General features: G+C 40.6%; 1 protein-coding gene across 17 annotated transcripts in view; it reads left to right on the top strand.

The window, feature by feature from the left end:
- The first annotated feature begins 2,674 nt into the window (after positions 1-2,674).
- Positions 2,675-22,674, top strand: part of LOC148011874 (putative UDP-arabinose 4-epimerase 2) — a 143,047-nt gene continuing 123,047 nt past the window's right edge. Inside the window, exons 1-9 of one of the 17 annotated variants that reach the window (XM_087669976.1) lie at positions 2,889-2,991; positions 3,092-3,377; positions 3,471-3,620; positions 17,486-17,745; positions 17,890-18,010; positions 18,157-18,231; positions 18,514-18,627; positions 18,703-18,810; positions 20,397-20,488. In XM_087669976.1, coding sequence (XP_087526102.1) covers positions 18,229-18,231; positions 18,514-18,627; positions 18,703-18,810; positions 20,397-20,488 — 317 coding nt within the window. In that variant the 5' untranslated portion in view covers positions 2,889-2,991; positions 3,092-3,377; positions 3,471-3,620; ... (1 more) ...; positions 17,890-18,010; positions 18,157-18,228. Of the gene's footprint in view, positions 2,992-3,091; positions 3,621-17,485; positions 17,746-17,889; positions 18,047-18,156; positions 18,232-18,513; positions 18,628-18,702; positions 18,811-20,396; positions 20,489-22,674 lie in introns of all 17 variants that reach the window. The other 16 variants (XM_087669975.1, XM_087669980.1, XM_087669979.1 and 13 more) reach the window with 16 other exon arrangements.

The raw sequence follows: 22,674 nt of genomic DNA, 5'->3' as shown, positions 1-22,674 counted from the left end.
ACAACACCATGACAGACATAAGTATAAGGCCCAAGTCAAGAGATTAAATCAGACCACGATAGGGTAACTGCATCCAATAAATATCAAGAGAGCATGTACATGTCACAATGAGTCCCATTGTCTCATTGTGATAAGCTCGAGCTTAGCTATATAAACCAAATGCACTGTAGTACATCCAAATGTTAATGTGGCTTAGTACATAAAGCCAAGTAGCTTCCACTAAAGCAAAAGTCGAATTCCAAATGAGCAAATAAAGCTCAAAACATCATGGTAATGTCATCCATACATCCAAGATCCATACATCATACAACTGGAAGCATAAATCCCAATATGTAGTCTTCAAGCCCAAAACTACATAGCCCACTAAAGAAACCAAGGCATGCAACCATAGTCAAGATGAATGTTGCCTAGCTCAAAATTGAAGCTCAAGAGCATATTCAAGTACATAGACCAATGCTAAATATCAATATAGTTGTATGAAGCACTTGAATGATAGCCAAGAGCAATAGGGATTTAGTGTTCCTAGAGAGAAGCTTTATATCCGTTGTATTACAACAATGAAATCTTTGCTAAAATAGAGTCAAAACAAGCTCAATTAAATCCCAAAAGCATTCTAAGACATGTGTCAAGCATCCCTAAGTGTTAAGCTAACATGCGGGCATCAATACCAAGTCCTGGAATCATAAAATGATAGGAGGCATATGCTTTTCCTAGATACATGACATTCAACCATGTTATTATAACAATGAAATCTTTGAGAAAATTGAGCCATAAGTGAACTCAAATCAGTCCAATAGGATCTCATAACATTGACTTATCATCCTCGAAGAATCTGACATCAATAAGTGTGCATATGGGCATCCCAAAAAGCATATACAAGCTCCAACATGCGAGAAAACTCTGTTTGGATCTATATAATAGCAAGTGTGCTACATATTTCAATAAGGAATGGAGGTTGGGAGCTCCAATATGCAAGTGACCAATGCCGGAAAGAGTCTAAGAGATTGCACAATTGTTGGGGGGTGTTGATGACCACACGGGAGGCAGGAGAGACACCAAGTTGATCAGGGAGGTGGGCTAGACAGCCAAGCACAAATCACGCTAGCTGGTTTGGTGTGGCTGTTCCTATGGCTAAGTGGAATGTGGCATAAGGGGAGCTCTAGTAGGTCCCAAGGAATTTGAAACAAGCCTCAAGTGATGGGAGAAGTCGGGAGAAGATGAAGCTCAATGCATACCTTAAAGGTTGCTTGTCCATGACTGTGAACTATTGTAGGTATTCGAATGGAAGTTGAAGCAATGCTGGGTTGGGGACTCGAGCTCTCAGGGAAGCTGGCTTTGATACTAATTAAAGGGAGTGAGCTCGGAGTGGAAGCATGCAAGTGGAAGCAAGAGCAAGAGCTATGGTGGAAGGTGGAAGGAGAGAGAGAGAGAGAGAGAGAGAGAGAGAGAGAGAGAGAGAGAGAGAGAGAGAGAGAGAGAGAGAGAGAGAGAGAGAGAGAGAGAGAGAGAGAGAGAGAGAGAGAGAGAGAGAGAGAGTGTGTGTGTGTTTCTTATGGTTGCTAGATAGAGGGAGAATTTCAAAATTTTAAATTTGGTAAGTTTCCCTTATCCTCTAGGTTTAGGAAGTCCTCTAGAGGTTATCCATGTGTCTTTAAATGCTTACATTATGATATTTTAAACAAAATATTAACATTTTTGGGTTCTTCTTTTGTGGGTCTTTGCATGAAGTTATAAAGCATTTTGATAGGTATTTAATAAAATGATTATGATTACTATTACATGTAAGACTTTCCCATTGCATGCTCTTACTTGTAGAGGTCTTAACTTTTTCTTTGTTCACCTCCTTTTTTATTCAATGTTTTGTTTTTTTTTTCATTTACTCGTGGGTTTTCACTTGGATTTCTACTTATTCCATTGCATATTTAATGGGATGATAACTGTTAGGCTTACATGTAAGGCTTGCCATTGAATGATCTTACTTGTAGAGGTGATAATATGTCTTCTGATTGATTGATGACTCACGAGTTCTTGTTCTTTAAGTGCTTTTTAAACTTATTCTCTTACTTATGCTTTTAGCTTGCACTTCTTATTTTTGAAGCGTCATAATTCTTGTTCAAGTAATAGTCTTTGATCTGTGTTTATCCCTCAATGAATATGGAGGACCATAGCTGATCCTTGGGTCTTGTTGCTTTGACAATGTAGTAAAAGCTTGCCAAGACTTGCTAAGCTTGTGCAATGTACAAAGTGATTATGGCTACACTAGGCTAGCCATGAGAGTTTAGACTAAGAGTCTCAATGTAAGGCTTGTTATACACTGAGCATTGGATGGGCAGTTCATAAAAAATAAGCATTCGTTGAGCAACGTGTCATAAGACCATTCAATTCACTTTTCACAGTTGATGGACAATTATGGGCGAGGGATCTCTCCTCCCCCCCCCCCCCCCCCCCCCAATTAAATAGGGCATGCCCAACGTACTATGATACCACACTCATTTTAAAAAAGAGAATTTGCGCCAATCCACGAGAAGGAAGGCTCTATACCAATGGGCCAAGCTACATTTGTTGTTAAATGTGGGAGCTGTTAGGTGTGTAAGAGGCCTAAGCCCCCACATTCAACAGATACAAAATCCTTTTGCGTCTAACAAATTACAACATAGTGGAAAATCTGGGGGTAGCTAAACAATTCCATCCCCCACCAAATTCCATCACTACCAACCCGCTGTGGCCCGTGACCCTTAACTGGCTTTGACGGACGTTCAAACTGAAAAGAATAAATGATCGACTGCGAGCCAGTAATTGACGGGCGTTCAGACAGAAAACAGTAAATGATCGATCGCGAGCAAGCAAAGGAATAAAAGCAAGGTGCCTCATTTTACCCACATTGCACAGATAGATAAAGAGAAGATTACTTTGTAAGCTCTTGCTCCTTCTTTCTGTTTTGGGTCTCTTCATCTGCGTGGTCTTCTATCAGATTGATCGGAAGAGAGAACAGTTACTTCTCGAAATTTCTCCTGCATGCCTGATTGAGCTGATACTTATTCGCTTTCAGCTTGAATGTAGGTTGAAGTTTAATGTTTGCTCAAATTTGCAGTAAAATCTCCTGAAAGCAGAAACTTCAACAAACAAACCATGCCCCATTCCTCAACGCGCGAACGTTCTGTTCGTTTATATAATTAGGAAGGAGATCAAGGTGCCCAAATGAGACATCTACAGATCGCTGACAGTATACAGTCAAGCAGATAGGCAGCAGTCTGAGATCAAAGACACACATAAAGAGGGAGGGAGCAGATACAATGCTGTATCTGCAAGCATCCCAAGCAGTCATGACACATTGGTTTATAGGTTGAGAGAGTCATGGGGAGGCTGTGTGAAGGCAGGTACTACAAGGATTTCTGGAAATTGTGAAACAGCAACAGTACTATATAGATGACCAAATTCCTCAATTAATCAATTGACACTTGAACATGTAGGGACCCTCAAGATGGGGACTTATTGATAACGTTTCACTTCTGACCGCAAATTTCAAAGTTCAGGTTAGAGCTCTGCCCAGTCGGTCAGTGCTTCTAGATTAACTCCATGTCTACAAGGCCAAAGTCTACAAGACCTGTTCAAATTTTCAGGTTAGAGCTCTGCCCGGTTGGTCAGTGCTTCTTGATCAGCTCCATATCTACAGGGCCAAAAACTTAACACATGACATAAGGTTTTGGGGGTTGTAGTTCAAGGGAAAGAATGATCAAGTCTGACATGTAGTATGTTTCATTTGTAGAGTGATGCTGCATAGCTCAAAACAAAAAGCAATTTAAGTTCGAAATAGCTATTGATTCCTTTGTTACCATGCATTGCTTATTATATACCCTAGTCAAATTGCGCCTTATATATCTAGGAAGTAGCTTTTAGGATGTAAGCCAAGTAGAAGAAGGTGAAGACCCAACATTGGAGGAAAACATAGAGAGGGCAACAATGCATGTAGAGATGTGTCCTAGCATAAGTTGGAATATTATGAAGGATGTTATAATTAAAAATGGCTCTTTAAAAGTAAAATTATTACTTGCAATTTTTTTTTTGTTTTGGTTGATTGAAATTGGCTGTGATTTGCCTAGTTATGGCTATTGATGAAACTATTCTAGTTTGGTTAGGACTGGTTATGGGATTCTATGGTTAAAATGTTTAAAGCCTAGTTATGGTGGCTGGTTATGTGTCATTAGGGATCAACCAATCCATTCCTAGCAAGCATTCATAGGCTCCTAAGTTCATTACTTTGAATCCTGTGTTGGAAAGATTCTCTCCTAGGTTAAATTTCACTTTGCTAACTTGCTGAGTAGAAATCACTTTTTTTTCCATGGTTAAAAAAAAATTCCACAAGAAACTTTGATGCAAGTACTATGTCTATTCCTAACCTTCTAGCACACTTTGGTGAGATGAATAATTGGATACTTCCATAGTCAAATCAAAATCTTAAAAAGTTTTACCTTGATAGGATGTTGGCGTTTGAATCATTGAAAATTCTTACAAATCGTAAGTTTAAGATCAAGTATGAGCAATTCTCTGTCAATGAAGGACTCATCTATTTTAGCATAAGGCTATGTACTCTTATGAGTAAAGTACTCAAGAAGAAGATACCATGTGAAGCTCATGATTCCCCTTTCTTAGGATATCCTAGCTATGCTAAGACTCTCAATATTGTTAGGAAAAGCTACTATTGGGAGAAACCCAAAGGTGACGTGCTTAAGTATGTTATTGAGTGTTTAAGCTGCCACAACGAGTGAAAGCTATGAGTGTGTCAAGATGCCAAGCAAGCTCTAGCCACTTGACTTCCCTCATATGAATGGGAATTTATCAACATGGATTTAATAGTTGGGTTACCTCTTGTTCAAGGAGGTTATAACTCAATCATGGTGATTGTGGATATGCTAGCAAAAGTTGCTTATCTTATCCTAGTCAAGACCAACTAGAGGATAGAGATGTTGGAGAATGAACTTCTTTCTCTTAAAATAGTGGGCTGAAGAGCTTGTTCCCTTTATGATTGACAATGGCTGCATGCAAAAGTGTCTACCATGGGGGAATAAAAGTGTATCAAAATCTTGGACAAGGGATAGCTCATCAAGAGGAGCTATGCCACTAGGACATGAGGATCTTTTGTGAGGCTTAAAGTTTTCAATTGAGAAATGGCCATATCATGTTGATGAAAGTTGTCTCAAAGAGATGTGTCTTAGGACTACATGTATCAATAGACAGTGAACTACTAATCGTGACACTTGTCAATGTGGAACTTGTTTGTGAAAAATCATTGATTTGTAGCATACGGAAACTTGTTTTTGACAGTGAGATTTTGAGAGCCATGTAGTGCACACACTAGTGCAGCTCTCGTCCAAACCGGTCTTGGATCCAATTCTCAAATGCATTGCCACCACCAAACAAAGTGTAGGGTGACTTACAACTAATAGGCCTTCCCAAGCACAAAACATGTTGAGGCAAGGAAGATCAATCCATGATTTTCAATCAAAAGCTAGCAGTTTTGGTGGTAGAGGTTATGGTTGCCTCCACCTTCTTAACTTCCACCTTGGAAGTCCAGCCATTCTTGTCCTTTGTGCCTTAAGGGTGATCTTGTTTGTGGCACGGTCATCTCCTGTCTATTAACCCGGCACTGAGTTAGTGAGGAGCATTAAGAGTTCTGTGTGGTCCTAGTCACTTTGGTCAACTTTAGTCAATACCCACATTTTTGGGCTTGCTTATGTTTATTGGGCCCTGGACACACTTTTGTGTTTCAGGTTTGAGGTCATGTGCCTACTTTTAGGCAGCCTGTTGACAGGGCGTCATCACATTAGTTATGTCCACAACTTCTTCCTTGTCTTCCACTTCCAGCTCTCTAGCCCAAGGTCCTCACCATTGGAACAAAGTGTGGTATGTGCAGGGGATGTCCTTGCCAGTTTGAGTTCTTCATTGCCTTCATTCTTGCTCTCTTCAGTTTTCTTGTCTCCCTGTGTGCATGTTCCTTCTTCAGTACAATTTGACACAGTATCATCACCTTTCCTTGTGAATGGGGTTTGAGTTCTCGATCAGCCACCTGAGTTTCTGTGCTGCCAACCATATTTTCAGGCTGCACATTCTTTGCCATCCCCTCCAGGTCTTTGCCACAGCCTTGTGCCATCATCAACAAGCTTCTTGGTACCGAATTGTTGTGTTTCCTGCTGTAGCTGACTGTAGCAGCTGGATTTCATCCTACTCCAGCCTCATCTCAGGCAAACACAGCCTCTACCAACTGCATTTTGCAGCCACACTGCTCCTGCGGCTGCTGTCATTGGATCTGCTGCTGATTGTGTCAGATCCCATGCTGTTTTGGCCTGTTTGTAGCAGTCCACTGCTGCTTTTCTGCCTGTTGGAAATCCTCTGATAGTTTGGGATTTGCTGTTTCATGTATGCTGGTGCTGTTCATGTGTGAAAAGCAGCTGTAGGCACTTGTGTTTTTGCATGGAGAGCCGCCTTCTTCAGCTTGGAGTACCTACGTTTTGGTCGATAGTCATCTTTTGCAATTTGTGTTCCTTTCTTCAACATCTTGATGGTGTTCTCTTCTGAGTTTCTCAGTCTTTTTGATGAAGCATCGTCTTCTACCTCTTTGTCCAGCCCTACCATGATGGCTCCATGAAGTAAACCCTGTTTTTGTCTTTTAGCACCAACAATGCAGATTCCCTTACAATCGATCTCCTAGAGGCTTGTAAGTTGGATAGCACTGACTATTCCATCATGAGATGTTAGACTTTTGTCTCGAAGCCTATTCCTCACTTGGTAATGATCGAGAGGATGGAGAGTGAGTTGGTGACCTGCAAACAATTGATAATTTTGTGGAGCCAGGGAATCACACTGCTGATCCGTGTTCCCTCCCCCACGTACAATGTGTTTTATTCTAGTTTGATTACCTCACGGGCATGTGAGACTTTGACATGGGAGGAGTTAATTCCTATGGTGCTAGAATACGAGGCTCAACATTTTGAGATATTTGGTGGATTTGGGACGATCATGAGAACCTTTGTAATAGGTCTTCTAGTGGAGGAGGAGGAGTGGTGCAAGGGTGAGGAGGAGAATATGGTAATACAATATTCATTTTTTGCAAGCTCCAAAAGATGTCAATCTATTCCATCAAGTCTACTACAAGCAAAAGACATATATGTGTTTATTTGGCAGGACATGGTCTCTCCAATTTGTTGCCTTTTGTCCTCATCTTGTGGCAAACTAGCAAGCTTGCATGATGATCTTCATCCATCTTGCTTCAATTGTGCTGCTATTGTGACATGCTATAGTTTTGATTTTCCTTGGTTGGTTTTGGTGAGTCTTATGTTTGTATACAATGCTAGCTTTGCATTTATTATCCATATATAACTTGAAGGCCATTCCACTTGAACCATCAATAAGTACTCCTAGCACATCTATTATGCAACCTAGCATTCCTTGGTGGGTTTTGGTGAGTCTTATGTTGGTATACAATGCCAGCTTCGCATTTATTATTTATATATAACTTGAAGGCCATCCTACCTAAACCATCAATAAGTACTCCTAGCACATCTACTATGCAAATTAGCATAGCCTTTTCTATGGGAGGATCTTCCAACTGTTGGTAGTTATGTTTGTCATGCATTGTCATCTCCTCCTTGTGAGCCTTAGTCTGAGTCAGATGGGGATATTAGGAGTTTTGACATGTCTGTCACGTGCTTTGACTGAGGAGGCAGCTCGTTTTAGAGTGTGCATTTTTTTTTTCAATTGTTTGGTGTTTGGCACTTGTGTAGCCCCAGATGGCTGTGGACTGCCACACCAGCATTTATTGTGTAGTTGCCAGCATTTATTGCTGCCATGTCAGCAGTTGCCAGCAATTTGATGCCTTGTCAGCATTTTATGCACATTGGACAGCATTTATGGCCTTATTTATTGCTGGTTGGCCAGTTTCCAGCATATTAGGCTATTTATAGCCGTACCCACTAGTTGGCAGATCATGCACTCCTTTGCTTCACAAGAGCTCCGTCAAGTGGCTGGAGTCTTCTCCCTCTTTGGCGTGGACAGCAAGCTGGATATTCTTTGTCTCCGTCACCATTGGTGCTATTGTCCATTTCAGTCTTATCCAGTGCCCTCATTTTCGCTTCGGGCTGCGTGCAAGGACTGATCAGTCCACTCCTTTGTTCAGCATTCTTTTCAGTTAGTGCAGATTTCTTTCTTCATCTCTTGCTCTCTCTCTCTCTCTCTCTCTCTCTCTCTCTCTCTCTCATGTTTGTAGTTCTCTTCTGTTGCGCACTCACATGGTATCAAAGCCGAAGTGAGTGCCCCCGGGGCTGAAAACACAGATTTTCAGCCACTTGCCCCTTGTTGGAAATGCATATGTCCCCTCTCCTTCAGTGGTTCCCTCGTACCTCCCCACCCTCTCAGAGCGGGACGATATCGGTGATGCGGGTGTGGATTCCTTGGCCCCTAGTGTTTTAGAAGGGGATTCCCAAGATTGTGAGGAGCTTCTTCACCAGGGGACTACATCGACGGACTTAATTGGCATTGACACTCTTCTTGTCACCCTTGGATTCGCATCTTCTTCGGCCTTCAGCTCCATTGTTAGCCATTGACCTAACATACTATGTTTGCCCTTAGCATGGTTTAGAGCCTTAGTCTTTACTATTTCATGTATGAAGCAGTCTTAAAATGCCTCATGAAGTTGATGCCTCACGAAGTACAATTTGTAGGTAGTTGTAAAAACGTGACTTGATGAGGCACATTGTGTCATTCTCATTTTTGGGCTCTTCTCTGATGTTCATGACCTGTGTATGATGGATTTTCATTATTATATAGTAGATCTGATAGTCGGCGCCATTGTTCATTGTGTTCCTATTTTATTCTCAGCATTTTCTCTGTGTTCTACTTCTCATTCTCTGATTATGAGTGCTGAAGTTTATATTATTATGTCTCTTTTTTTTTTTTTTCCCCTTTTCGTAAAAGGTAATTGTATTATGTCTCTATGTGATTATCTTTGAGTTTCTATGAGTTTCTAATATAAGATTAGGTATTTTTTCCATGAGGCTTTGTCTATCCTATTATGTATTCTATATAGATAGGGTAGCAACACTTTGGCAATCCTGCAATGATCCTACCATGTTTTTCTGAATCTTTGGTGTGGAAGTTTAACAACAAAACGATTTCAGATGATGCCATAAATTTGAAGCTATGTCAAAAATGACCGTGTTTTGGGGAAGACAACCTAATTTGCTGTATACAGTTTGAAATGTTTTCTAGGTGCAAAATTTGTGTAGAGACTTGAATCAATACTTGAGATTTGTGAAAAATGACTTTGTTTTTTTGGCCGAGACTAATTTATTGGCCACTAACATCAGAGGTGATATTAGAGACTAGGCATTAATTAATTAATTAATGCCAGTCTAAAAGCTAATAATTGCTTACGGATACTTGAAAGACAAATTGACCTAGCCAATTCAATTATTGGATGGTGAAATTTATTTTATGAGCACTAGAATAATTATTAAATTAATTTTCAAAATTAATATTTTAAAAATTAATTTGATAAGTTAGATAATGTTGGAAAATTGGATTAGAAGGGTGTCACTTGGCAAAACTTGCCTATGCAAGTGGAAAAACGTTTTTAGGGACTGGTGGAAGTTTATTTCGGCCATTGTGAAAGAGAAGGAGGTTGTTAGAGAGCAAGGAGAGACTACTGATGTCATTTGCAGCCACGAGGGATTAGTCCTACAGTATGTGATAGTAGTTTGGAGCCCTCCAGGAGCAAGTGACAATAGCCCAAGGTCCGTCTGGTGCAAGTGATAGTATACAAGTGGGGGCACTAATCTTTTGGTGGTCCTAAATTGAAGGTGATAGCTTCCATGGTTGCTTCAGTAGCATGCAACAATAGCTTTTCAGTGTTTATCATAATGAAACTCTAAAATTTCTCTCTCTACAACCTTCTCTCTCATTCCCCAACCATTTCTCAAGTTATCTCAGCATTTTTCAGCAGTTTGAGCCATCAGAGGAAGAGATTTCAGTCAATCTCTACTGTAAACCCTAATTTATAGCAGAAATTAGGGTTTTGACAAGCACCTTGGGATATATGCTTAAAATTGAGTGCCTAGGACTTGAATTCGAGCAGGTGAATTTGAGGAATTTCAGGGGAGATTCAAGAGGCCAACCAGCCAATATCATATTTGAGGTTGAATATGTCTTTCAAGGATCAAGGTGCAAGCATTCCCAAGCAAACCAAGGGGCAAATTGGTTTGGAGGCTTGGTGGTCAATGTTAATAGCAAGAGGCACTTGGATTAGATGAGGAGATTAGAAGATCTTAGTTGTACTCCTTTCATTTGCAATATAAAATAAAAAAATACTGCAAGGGATGTCAATTTTGGGGCCAACAAGGTGTCCAATGTCCAAGATAATAGTGGTAAAGTGTGTATTTTCAGTTTATGTGAATTTTATGCTTGCTGTAATTAGTACTTCATTAGGTTATTTACCACCCTATCCAAGGAGAAAGGCTAGTTTCAAGGTTCCATTGCCGAGAGACCATTGAATCCGTTGATTTCGTGGGCCCGAGACACTTGATTGCAAGCCAAAGCTTTGTGCTAGTGCTGAATTTTGCTCTCAGTTGAGAAATTATAGAAATGTCTTCATACAGTGATGATGTCTCTCAGTATGAACATTCACATGGAAATGAAGGAAATGCAATGCCTGATCTTGGATAAGACTTAGGCCATGGACAACAAGTTGAAAATGTTGTTGTTGGGCAAGATATAGGGCCTTTAAGGTATAATGACGCTGATGACTAGCAAAGTGAAGAGGAATTTGATGACTAATTTAAGAATCGAATGAGGATTGCAACAAATCTCTTCGCTTAATTGGCAAAGGATCCTTAGTTCACCTGATTTTTGAGTACTCCAAAGAGGGACAAAAAGGACAAGAAGAAAAAGTCATCTTCTACACCTTTGGGACAATAAGGTATATCGAAGGAAGTGCCAAAGCCTTCATTTGAAGCTCCCAAAGATGTTATAGAAGCAAAATAGTTAGTATCTATGAGGCAAGGAATGCAAATGCAAGACCATCATGGTGTCAAAAATAACAAGTATGTTGTGTTACCATGTCAAAATAAGCGACAATGTAAAGAGACAGTAGGGTTTGTGGGGAGTAACCTAGAGTATGTATGGCAAACACTGAGAGAGAAGAGAAACTCAGAAACACAAGAAGAACACGGTGATGATGCATTGAATCATGTTATGAGAAAAAAAGCTGATACAATAGAGTCGAAGCTTAAAAGATAACTGCACTGTCCTGTTTGAATCAGGCGGCAGCACCCATGGAAATTTGCACAGTGAAAGGAGCAAAATGTAGTCCTCAAGGTAATGGGCTATGAAAGTAATCACTAGAAGGTGAAAATGGAACTGTTGAGGAAGCGAACTGCAGTTTTTTGATGTCGTCAGGGATGTGGAGGTGATCACTAGTTGTTAAGGGAGCGAACTGCAGTTTTTTGATGTCGTCAGGGATGTGGAGGTGATCACTAGTTGTTGAGGGAGCGAACTGCAATCCTCTAATGCTAGGGAGTGAACTGGGTAGTACAATGCAAATCCCAAAGTGTTGAAGCTGTCAAATGTAGGGAGAGCAGTCTAGATGTTGACGCCAAGTGGATAATGATGACATCAGATGATGGAGGATGAGTTGGGCTGCAAAAACGTAGGTCCTTGTAGCCTCTGTGATAGATGAGTGATGCCTGGTGATGGAGGAGAAACCGGGCTACAAAAATGCAAGTCCTAGTAGCCCCTGAGATAGATGAGTGATACTAGGTAATGGAGGAGAAGCCAGGCTGCAAAAACGCAGGCCCCATTAGCCCCTATGATAGATGGGTGATGAAATCACCAACGCTCGATGATGGAGACTATCACAAGAGGCTAGGATGCTGATGTCAAACTGGAGATGATGGTGCCAGGCAAGGAGCAGACCTCCAAATTGAAAAACGTAGGTGAAGGTGAGCTTGATGGAAAACGGCGCTGATGCCAAGCAAATGATGGTGATGCCAAGTGGAAGATGATCCAAATGCAAAGCCTGATGTTGGAACATGGCACCTAAAGTAGAAGAGGAAGGGTGAAGGTAGCCACAAGATACAAATTGCAATGTTCTCCTAAAGGGGTGTGAGGGCAATGGAAGGGGCAAGTGAGAGAAGGGAAGTGATGGTGGTGACCAAAGAAGGTGGTCAAGAATGAGTAAAGAGAGGTGGTAGGAGTGAAGAATGAATGAAGTGACTACCTATTCATAGGTATAAGCTATCTAGGGTGGTGCACCATTTTGTGGGTGCCCACTGAAAAAGTGGCCAAGATGTGGACACTGGCTCTTTTTGGGGTTGTCATTGTAAAATCTTAAATGAAGTGTGTAAACTGAAGAAGTGGTTTCTCAAGACATGGAAGTGACAATCGAATGGATGACAGTTGGGCATGCATGTTATGATGGGGTAGCTAGGATACTTTGATGATAGCATGCTTTTTCGTGCTATGGTTGGACAAGGATGGCATATGGGAATGTATGGCATAAATCCCTATGGTATGCAATAACCAATGCATGGTGTTCAAGGCCCAATGTATGCGAGTATGGCTGGTAATATACGTAACCCCATGTATAATAATGTTGGCATGATGCTGGGGCACAATGTGGCAAATTTGGCAATGCATATATGCAGCCCATTGTGTTTGGGACTCATGGCATTAATACTGGTCATACAAATGCTCTGTATAGTGTTGGTCACGAGGAAAAATGTAGCTAGTAATACATGCAATGTATGGGAAAATGTATCTTTGTATGGTTGGTAATTTGCAAATTCCCATGCACAATCACATTGCAATGGTCCAAAGTATGCAAACAAGAATGTTTCCCAATGCATTGGTGCTCCTAGCATGTCAAATACACATCAGGGGTTGGTCAATTAGATGCAATGTTGCATATAAGTTAAGTTGGAATTACAACAATGTGAAAGTATAAAGCATCGCAATGCTTAAAGGGAAGAAAGGCCAATAACCCTAGTGGAGGTTTGCGGCAAGGAAAGTTAGAGGTTAAGTTTCCATATGCTTCTTGGTGAAGCTTCAGAATTACTCACCAATGGATGCAAAATAGATGGAAGAGAATGACTTGGCAGACTATTCTCAGTTGTTGCAACTTCACTCGGATGCCTTTCAGTTAGTGCCGACTTCAGATCAACTTGATGCTCAAGGGGGAGGTAGCACTTCCATTCCTGTAGTTGTGGACAGCTCTCATATGTAGTGGATCTCAAATGTATTTAGCATATATCCAAGGTACTGTGTTGACATAATGTCTGCCATTGGATCACTACTTAGTGTACTAGTCATTGTGAGATATATGCAAATGAGTATGGTTGTTACTGTGGCTTTGAAACTATACTTTTGCATAAGTTTGGGATCAGTTCATGATCAGGTGGACATGAGCTTTTGCCCCAGTTTTGAGATAAATTACTGATCAGTTTCAGTTGAGTTTTTGATAAGTTTGAGAACCGTTTATGGTCACTTTTGGGATCAGTTTTGCATCAATTTTTGCATTAGTTACTGATCAATTTTTACCATCACTTTGTGATGAGTTTGGGATCACATTTACAGCAGTTTGTGGTGATTAGTTCTCAAATCAGCAAATGATTAGTTATGATCAGTTTATGCTCAATTTTCAATGGTTTACAGCTGGTTCCATGGACAGCAGCATGTTAGTAAATGCCATTGACAGTTTCAATCATGGTTTATGTTGAGAATATGCTTTACTATGGTTGTGAAGTTAGAACAGTTGAGAAACATGAGTTATGGATACATCCAATAGGTTTCTAGCAACAGTTTTGGGCTAGTTCTAAGTATTATCGGATGTTTATGTTGATTGGAAATTTTCAACAAGGTTTGGGGCATATGGCTTGGTTAGACAATAATGGCCAGTGTTGTGATTGTGATGCCTTATGGAAATTCCAGTGCAGTGTGCTTTTGGTTTGATACTATATAGTGTAATCGAGGATGATTGCAAGGATTTCAAGGGGAAGGTCTGTCATGGGGTCATGAAATTTTGAGATGCTTTAATCTTATTGATAACATTTGATTAAATTATTAATCAAATGTGCACGGTTGTTTAGCACATATGATGCATATGGCAGCTATTTTATAGTAACAGGCTAAGGACCTTGAGGATGTAGTGGATGTCAAAAGTAAAAATTATTATAAGTTATGCTTGATAGATACTAGGTGGTACCCGGTCTTAGATTTTGGCCTAGACCAATTTATTGGCCACTAATGTCAGAGGTGACATTAGAGACTAGAAATTAATTAATTAATTAATGCCAGTCTAAGAGCTAATAACTGCTTAGGGATACTTGGAAGACAAATTAACCTAGCCAATTTAATTATTAGTTGGTGAAATTAATTTTATGAGCACTAGAATAATTATTAAATTAATTTCAAAATTAATATTTTGAATGAGATCCTTTGATCTCCTTCGCTAATTCAAGTGTCTCTTGTTGTCAAAACTGACCAGCAAGCCTTCAAACCAATCTGCCTCTTGGTTTGCTAGGGGATTGGCCATTATCCTACTCCTTGAAAGACAAATTCAGCCCCAAATCTAATATTGGCTGGTTGACCTTTTAAATCTCCTTGAAATTTCTCAATTTCAGTTGTCGGAATTCAAGTCCTAGGCCCTTAAATTTGAGCATGCATATTGAGGTAGTTGTCAAACCCTAATTTCTGTTATAAATTAGGGTTTACAGCAGAGATCTTCCAATATTTGTATCTATGATGACTCAAATGATAAGATTTTGCTGAGATAACTTGAGAGATGGCTATAGGATGAGAGAAAATACTGTAGAGAGAAATTTCAAAGTCTCATCGTGAGAAAGGCTGAAAAACTATTATTGCCTTGCTCACCTAGTCAGAGTTTTTCTAGCTATCCTAAGCTCTTCGCCTATCATCTGTTTGGATCATCATCTGAGCTTCACAGTGGAAGCACACAGGTGGACAGAGCTATCTTTGTATTAGTTTGTTTGAAATTAAAGTAGTTTCTATTTTTCTTATATTTGCTGTGTGTTCTCTACTCCTTGCTCAGATTCTGTTCATTGTGCCGTGCAATTTCTACACTTTCCTCCACTTGTGTGCTTCCACTCAATCTCTACCTTTCATATGTTTTCCCTTAGGCAAAGGACGTAAGTCTGCCACCTACAGCTTAGGACCACCCAAAAGGCTGCTGCTTCCTCTTGTATATTGTCATTTGTACTAGAAGTACCTTGGGCTGCTATCATTTGCACATGGAGGGCTTCAAACTGCTGTTGCCTATTGTAGAACTAGTCCCCGATGGCTGTAAATCACATCAACATCTCCTTGCTCTTTAACAACCTTTTCCTCTCTCACAATAGTTGGAATAGACTTTCACTAGCCCCCAAAAACGTTTTTTCCACTTCCATGGGCAAGTTTTGCCAAGTAAAGGACCTTGGGTTGCTATCATCTACTTGGAGGGCTCCGAATTGCTATTGTCTATGGTAGAACTAGTTCGTGGTGCACATGCGACCTTAGCAGAGCTCTGGACTTCCATCATCCACTCCCTCCACGGCCGATGGGACCAGGTGCAAGGCGAGTCCAGGGCTTGTCAGGAGCTCCGAGGTCACTTCATGCGCACTTGGGGTGGCCAGGGTCTATTCTTCGTGATGCAGGCAGACAACCCTAGTTGGCGATATACTCCCCCCCATGGCTTCTTGCCCCCATCCCCCCCCAGATCGCCTTGAGAGGCTTGTATACATGATGTATTGGTGACTTTGCATCAGCTCTAGCTAGCCTGTTGAGCATGAGCACTCTATTGTAATCAATTTTTTGAGTAATATAATTAGCCACATTTTACTTCCAAAAAAAAAAAGAACTAGTCCGTGGTGGTTGCAAATCACATCAGTAGTATCTCCTTGCTCTCTTTCAACCTCATTCTCTCTCACAATGGCTGGAATAAACTTCCACCAGTCTCCAAAAATGTTTTTTTTCCACTTGTATGGGCAAGTTTTGCGAAGTAGCAGCCTTCTAATCCCATTTTTCAGCATTATCCAGTTTATTAAATTAATTTTCAGAATATTAATTCTGAAAATTAATTCAATAATTATTCTAGTGCCTAGAAATTTAATTCCCTTAGCCAATAATCAAATTGGCCTAGCCAATTTGGCTTCCAAGTATCCGTGAGCAATTATTAGCCCTTAGGCTAGCATTACTCAGTTAATTAATGCCTAGTCTCTAATGTCACTGAAATTAGTGCCCAGTGCCCAGTAAATTGGTCTAGGCCAAAATCTGGCACTAGGTACTACCTAGTACGTATCAGACATAACTTATTATAACTTTTACCTTTGGCATCAACTAATATTTCGAGGTCCTTGGTTCTACACTAATTAATTTGCACCTCACATGTGCAAGTTACATTATCACATTTGATTAACTTTAAAGCAATAAAACTTCATGTCCTCATGATAGCAAACATATGGCTGACTGATCAAAGGGAGAGCCTAGAAAGCGATAGAGAAAAGGGCCCATTGATTGGGGCCAGGACTCCTATTATGATCCTCATATGGAGCTTGACAGACTCCTAACTCAACATGAAGATCTTGAAGAGGTCCTAGGCTAGCATGGCTCTTGGGGATTAACCTCCTTTATGTCTTACTCTTTTCATGCCAGCTCTAAAATCTTCTTGCTTGTCAACCTATAACTTGGAAGGGAGAGAAGAGCATCAAAGTGCATCCAAATCTCCAAATAATCTGGCCAGGCCTCCACATGAAACTAACTTCTTGAAGACTACCACGAGTCACAATACCTGAGAGAGCGGTGACCATGGTTCCCACTTGCATATAACCGGCTGCCTGACTATTTGCTCTAGGTTTTTCTTCCCCCGTGCAACAAACCCTCTCTGATGATGCCCACTGCAAAACAGTTAATGAAGCCAATGTTAAGGCCTGTAACTCTCATGTATGCAGAATCCATGTCATGCCAGGCTTGCATGGTCCTCTTAGTATAGTAGTTCATCCTTGGAGTCAATTCTTTTCATTTTGGCCAATAAAAAGAGTGGCCAATTAGATTACTGAATGAAATCCAAGAATACACCCCATGGTTTGGGGGGGGGGGGGGGGTGCTGCAAGTGTTCATCGGTCTTTAGCACATGAACCTAACCATTTTTACACATCTGATGGCACAACATGGCTACAAAGGACATTTTTAAAGGCAATTAATCTGCCCTGATCCAGAAATATTGTGAGTCACTATTTAACATGGCCACAATCAACTGTATTGGTGGTGATGAGAGTGTGATGTCCACCCAAATGTCTGAATAACAACGGCATAATGCTAGGTGGATGGTTCATCTTTAATGAATGGGCAATTTGGGTAGGTGAATGGGTTGCTGAGGGAGGAGGGTAGACCTCTTTGATTACTGAACAAACCGTCTTTTGAATTTGTGTTTTTTCATGCTGTGCAGGTGCAAGCCTGGCCCTTCTTGCTACATGGGAAATAGGCACTTGCCTATTGTCCGTACTCCCAACTTTTTTTTGAGTGCCTTGTTGCCTCATTTCTGTACTCCAAACTTTTTGGAGTGCCAAGCAAATGCTGTGCCATTTTTTACCGTAGGCACCTGAGTTGGTTTCTTGTGTTTGAAGATCCGATGTTTGTCCAAATTACTTATTTGCAAAGTGACAAACTACAGTGTTGCTCAAGGGATAGACTGCTACTGTGGAATGGGTGGGAAACCAGACCTTACATAAGATGTTACTGACCTTTTATTTTGTTGAAGAAGAACAAATATGTTTTAGAAGACGTTTCTGGAATTTGCTGTGTAACACTTCATTGTTTACTATTTGATACTATGCCACTTCTGGCACATAGACTATTGGAACTTGGGTCAGAGAAGTGCTCTGCATGGGCTCTAGCCATGCTGGAATGTGGATTTGGTCAAAGCCAAGTGTGAATATCATGACTCCACTGATTGGCATCCACCGTCCTTTTGGTAGATCCTTGTAGTCTATAAGTATAATCGCCTTTGGTGAGATTTTGGTTAACTAACTGGTGGATCTATTTCTTGAACAATTCATCCATGTAAAGCAATGGCTGATTGGTAAGTGTCTATTTTCATGGTGTTTTCTGGAAATTCAGGCCAAGAAGACTTGGGGCATCAATTGGCTGACATCTTTCTGATCATTTGTGTAAACGCTTCATCACTTGGAAATGGTAAGTCATCCAGAGGTTACTGGGAGTCTGGGACTGCTGATAGAATTTTCTTCTTACAAACTGTAAAAACTGGGTCAAAAAGCTAAAGTCTTAACACCTTTAGCTGTGAAAATGTGTTTGCAACTCAAAAATCAAAATTTTCTGAGATTATGAATCTACTGCTGGATTTTCATTCTTACAATTTAGGGAGTAGGTTGATGTTGGCTGAATGTGCATGTCTCAAACGGAGCTTTGTCTTAATGCACACAATTTGAAGTTTGATGCCTAAAATGATTTTTGCAGTGTCCAGATCATGAAGAATCTAATATGCACATCCTGGTGACTGGGGGGGCTGGTTATATAGGCTCCCATGCTGCACTTCGGCTTTTAGAGGAGGGTCACAGGGTGACAATTCTGGTTGGTATCTCTTGATCTCCCCATACCTGCATCTGTTCTTCTATATGGTAAAAGACTTTGTATATGTGGATGCAGGATAACCTATCAAGAGGAAACTATGGAGCAGTCAAGGTCTTGCAACAGTTATTCCCTGAGCCGGGGAGGCTACATTTTGTTTTTGCAGATCTGGAAGACTCTAAGACTGTATCCTAATTATTTAAGCCTCTTCAGTTGAAATTTGGGTAATGCAAAGTGCAAAGTAGCTCTGTTTGAAAAATTTCTGTGATTGAGCAGCTCCGTTCTCTGCGTGATGCATGATGAAGCTAGTAGTCTGCAATTTCCTGTTGAGAGCTCATTTAGTCTGCCCACTGTGAACAGCATCAATTTGCCTTAGTGGCTTGTTTGTCTTTCATCTTATGAGCAGCTTGGAGATAATAGTTGCAATCTCCTTTCTTACAGGAGAAGCTGGATCTCTCATTTTGTTATGTGTCCTTGCATGGTGGGTAGTTATCAACCAGTGGAGATCTGTGTCTCGTGCTGATTGCAACTGCTTGAGTTGCTCTATGCCATGAGAATTGCTTTCATTCCACATGGGAATGTGAAGACATATGCCATGTGCGTGTTAGATTAGTTTTCTGACAAGAGATCTCATGTTTATCACTTGTTTGGTGGTTTTTTGATTTGATCAAGACTTCATCTTTTTGATGAAGGAAGCAATTAGAATCCATGGCAGAGTTAGGAGATTCTTCCTTCAAGATGTCTTCTGTTCATGCTAACCTCCACAGCAAACTCTCTTGGTACTATTTGGGAGATTATGGACTGCATTTTTTGCATATGATGAAAGCACGGTGCACTTGAATGCTTGAGGGCTCTGAGGTCTGTAGTGCATACATCATTTGTGGCATGTGGAACAAAATCATCCACCACGTTATTGAATCCTGGATCATGTTCAGCATATGCATAAGCAAAAAGAGAAATTCTTCACAGACTCTTTGCCCATTATGTATTCTTCTGTCCTACAATTCAGGAACACATTTGGCCACAGTGTACCTCAACTTGGTTGAGAATGCCATACCTACTGGGAATGGCTTTTCACAATTGCCATAATCTCTAGATATTTCTTTTTACAATTGCTACTATGTGATTATTATGGCACTGAAGATGGCATGGTCTACTCACACAAAAGTCCCTATATCTTTGTCTACTTCTATGAGTTGGAGAGTGGCTGCTGACCTGTATTGAGTCTATGTAGTTGGGGACATTAGTGTTAATTTCATGTTTTTTTAAAGTGACATCTAATGTGGGTGCGTGGAGTTACCTATTTATTAGAAATTCTCAACAGAATATTGAACATCATTGCCATGTGAGATCTCTGGGTGTAAAAGAAAATTCTACATCATGGTCCCAAGTATTGTTGAATGCTTTCCTCTGTGCTTGTGCTACTATTGGGTCTCTTTGTATCTAAATTTAGGTGGCCATATTTCCACTCTGTTTGAAATCCTGTCTATTTATGATGTCTAAACCTTCTTGGTTTTATAGGCACTCAAGTACCTAAGACCTCAATGTTGTACAGATTGTGTTTGATGCTCTTCTTAAGCACATGTTGTGTTACTATTTGTGAATTGACAAGTATACTGGTATTTTTGGTGTTGATACTTTATCTGCTTGATGCATACTAGTCTGGATTGTCTGAACCTGAAATTTACTCTGGTGACATTGAGATCTTTCAAGATGCCTGACACAAGGGAATTTTATCAGAGTGTGTGTCATACCTTGATTCAGTACTGCAGGTGAAAGACATTTTCTCCCATAGTACTTTTGATGCAGTATTGCATTTTGCTGCTATAGCATATGTAGCAGAAAGTGTGGATGAGCCTCTTCGGTAATGATCAGTTTAGAATATTGCTATAGTTGAATGATCTTGTAGACTCTTCATTCTTTCAAAACTTGAATTTCTGGTAACCTTAATAAAAAATTTCTCCTAATTTGAGAGATCTATATTGCAGATTAATAAGTGATTGTGGCATGGAATGTCTTTCAGTTACACTTGTAGATTATTTTATTTCAGGCTAACTGATTTCTGCATCTATGGGTCTTGTGGGTCAGAATTGTAGTGGGCAGACCGCATAACTTTTAATTCAGTTTACATCCCAAATGGGGCCTTTGGCAGCAGGCAGAATGTAAAAGAATGAATAAAGTCGAACCAATGGGTGCATGAAACCCACTGTGTTGGCAGTTAAACCTCCCTCTAGAGAATATGGATGGATTACATACAAAGTCCAAGGCCAGGGCCTGTTTGTGAGAAACTAGCATAATGAGCAGAATTTCACCATTCAATGATCCCTCCTCACTTACATGCTTGCATGACCCTAAATGAAAATTCATGTGCAGCCGCATCATATACTAAAGTGCAGTGTATCAAACAATAGAACAGCTAAACTTTTGCTTGTGGATAGTGGTGCATCTTCACACGACATATGGTTGGGATTGGATCTATGACCTCCGTTCCAGAGGGGACAATGTCACCATTGGTTACAACTAATTAATGCCAGTTCGAGGAGTGGAGATGATTCCCCTCATTCGAGATCAACATGACTCTTCTGTCAAAGTTCTTTATGTTCGTGATTTAGGTTTTAATCTTTTTCTGTTCATGGTTTGACATAGCTAGGGGCCAATAGAAGGATGGGAGACAAAATGAAAGTGGATAGTCAACCATGGCTGTCCTATAACATGTACATATTGCATGGTGAACTAAATTGGTGTAAAATTCTTCAGGTGACAGGGCCCAAAAATAACACAAGCGGGCCAAAAAATAGGGCATTGATCTTAAACTAGACAAAAGGGGAAAAATTGGATAGAGCTCCTACCGTCTCCTTTGATTCTATGTAGGGTTCACAAATAGGAGATGTTGTGAGCTACTACATCCTCCTTTGATTCTATGCTGAGTCATCATTGATGGCAAGGCTGTTGAATAGAGACACGTGGCCTATGAGACAGACACCTTTAGAGATATGGATGATAGTGTGGAATTGTAATGGTTACTAGGTTCCATTGGGATGATGGAGCTAGTCAGATTCTTCACCATCCCCCCTTGGAGCGGATTATACCTACCTATCCCTCACAATATCCACCTTCCCATGCCCACAGGCTCCAGCCACCGCCCACATTGAGTCCACCACCTTCTATTTCACATGTGAGCTAGTTGATATGTACAACCATTACGTCTACGATGGGCTCATAGAGTTTGAGCACACTGCTTCCCTAGGGGCACTCACCTTCCAGCTCACCTCCATCCTACACTTGGCCGCTCCCTAGAACTTCCCACACTCCACATGCACTATTGGACTTATATGAGTGGGACCATGTCCTAGAACAAATGGTTTGATGATAAGTGTAGGGAGCTACACAAACACCTCCAGATTTGAAGAGGGATAGGATTTATTATAGAGTAGAGTAGTTTATTATCGTCCTCGGAAGGCCAAATTATGACCCATGGACCTTTCCACATATACAATGATTCTCCTCCCCCATGGTAGGAAAGGGTAGCTACGGTGAAAGAACGATCTATGTAGTGTGGTTCTTCTGAAAGCGTAACATGCGGTGATGAGAGCCCCTAACTTCGATATAGGAGTAGTAGTCAAAAACTGGTGAAGTGGCCCTTGTAAAGGGATATCAAAGTCAGCCCATATGTGTGCATTTGCTGGGCATGTCATAATCATGTGCTCCTCTGATTCTACACTCTGTAGTCCACACAACTTGCATAACCTCGTTTCTCTTCTTACTTGTCCACTCCATGCACCTGTCTCGATCAATAAAATGTGTGATCGAGTTCGAAGTCGTACAATACTCCGTCTAAATACCACTGAGAGCGGATTGGCTATGTATGGCTGCACGTGTGCCTCTGCCTGCATGTAGGATTTCCAACATGAAGGATAGATATGCATACTGTAATAAGCAAGTTGCCATTTGCCCCCTTACTTTGATGTTTTGCTTGGTACGCTCGTAAGAGGTCTGATTGAAATGTGTCCATGCATATATCTTCGGATGCCATATCTAGATATTTATCCA

Source organism: Lygodium microphyllum, chromosome 28 (assembly GCF_053477565.2).
Source record: "Lygodium microphyllum isolate KBCC chromosome 28, Lygodium_microphyllum_v1.1.10, whole genome shotgun sequence".
Taxonomy (NCBI): Eukaryota; Viridiplantae; Streptophyta; class Polypodiopsida; order Schizaeales; family Lygodiaceae; genus Lygodium; species Lygodium microphyllum.
Note: the sequence above shows the minus strand (reverse complement) of the source record. Positions and strands in the feature narration are given on the sequence as shown.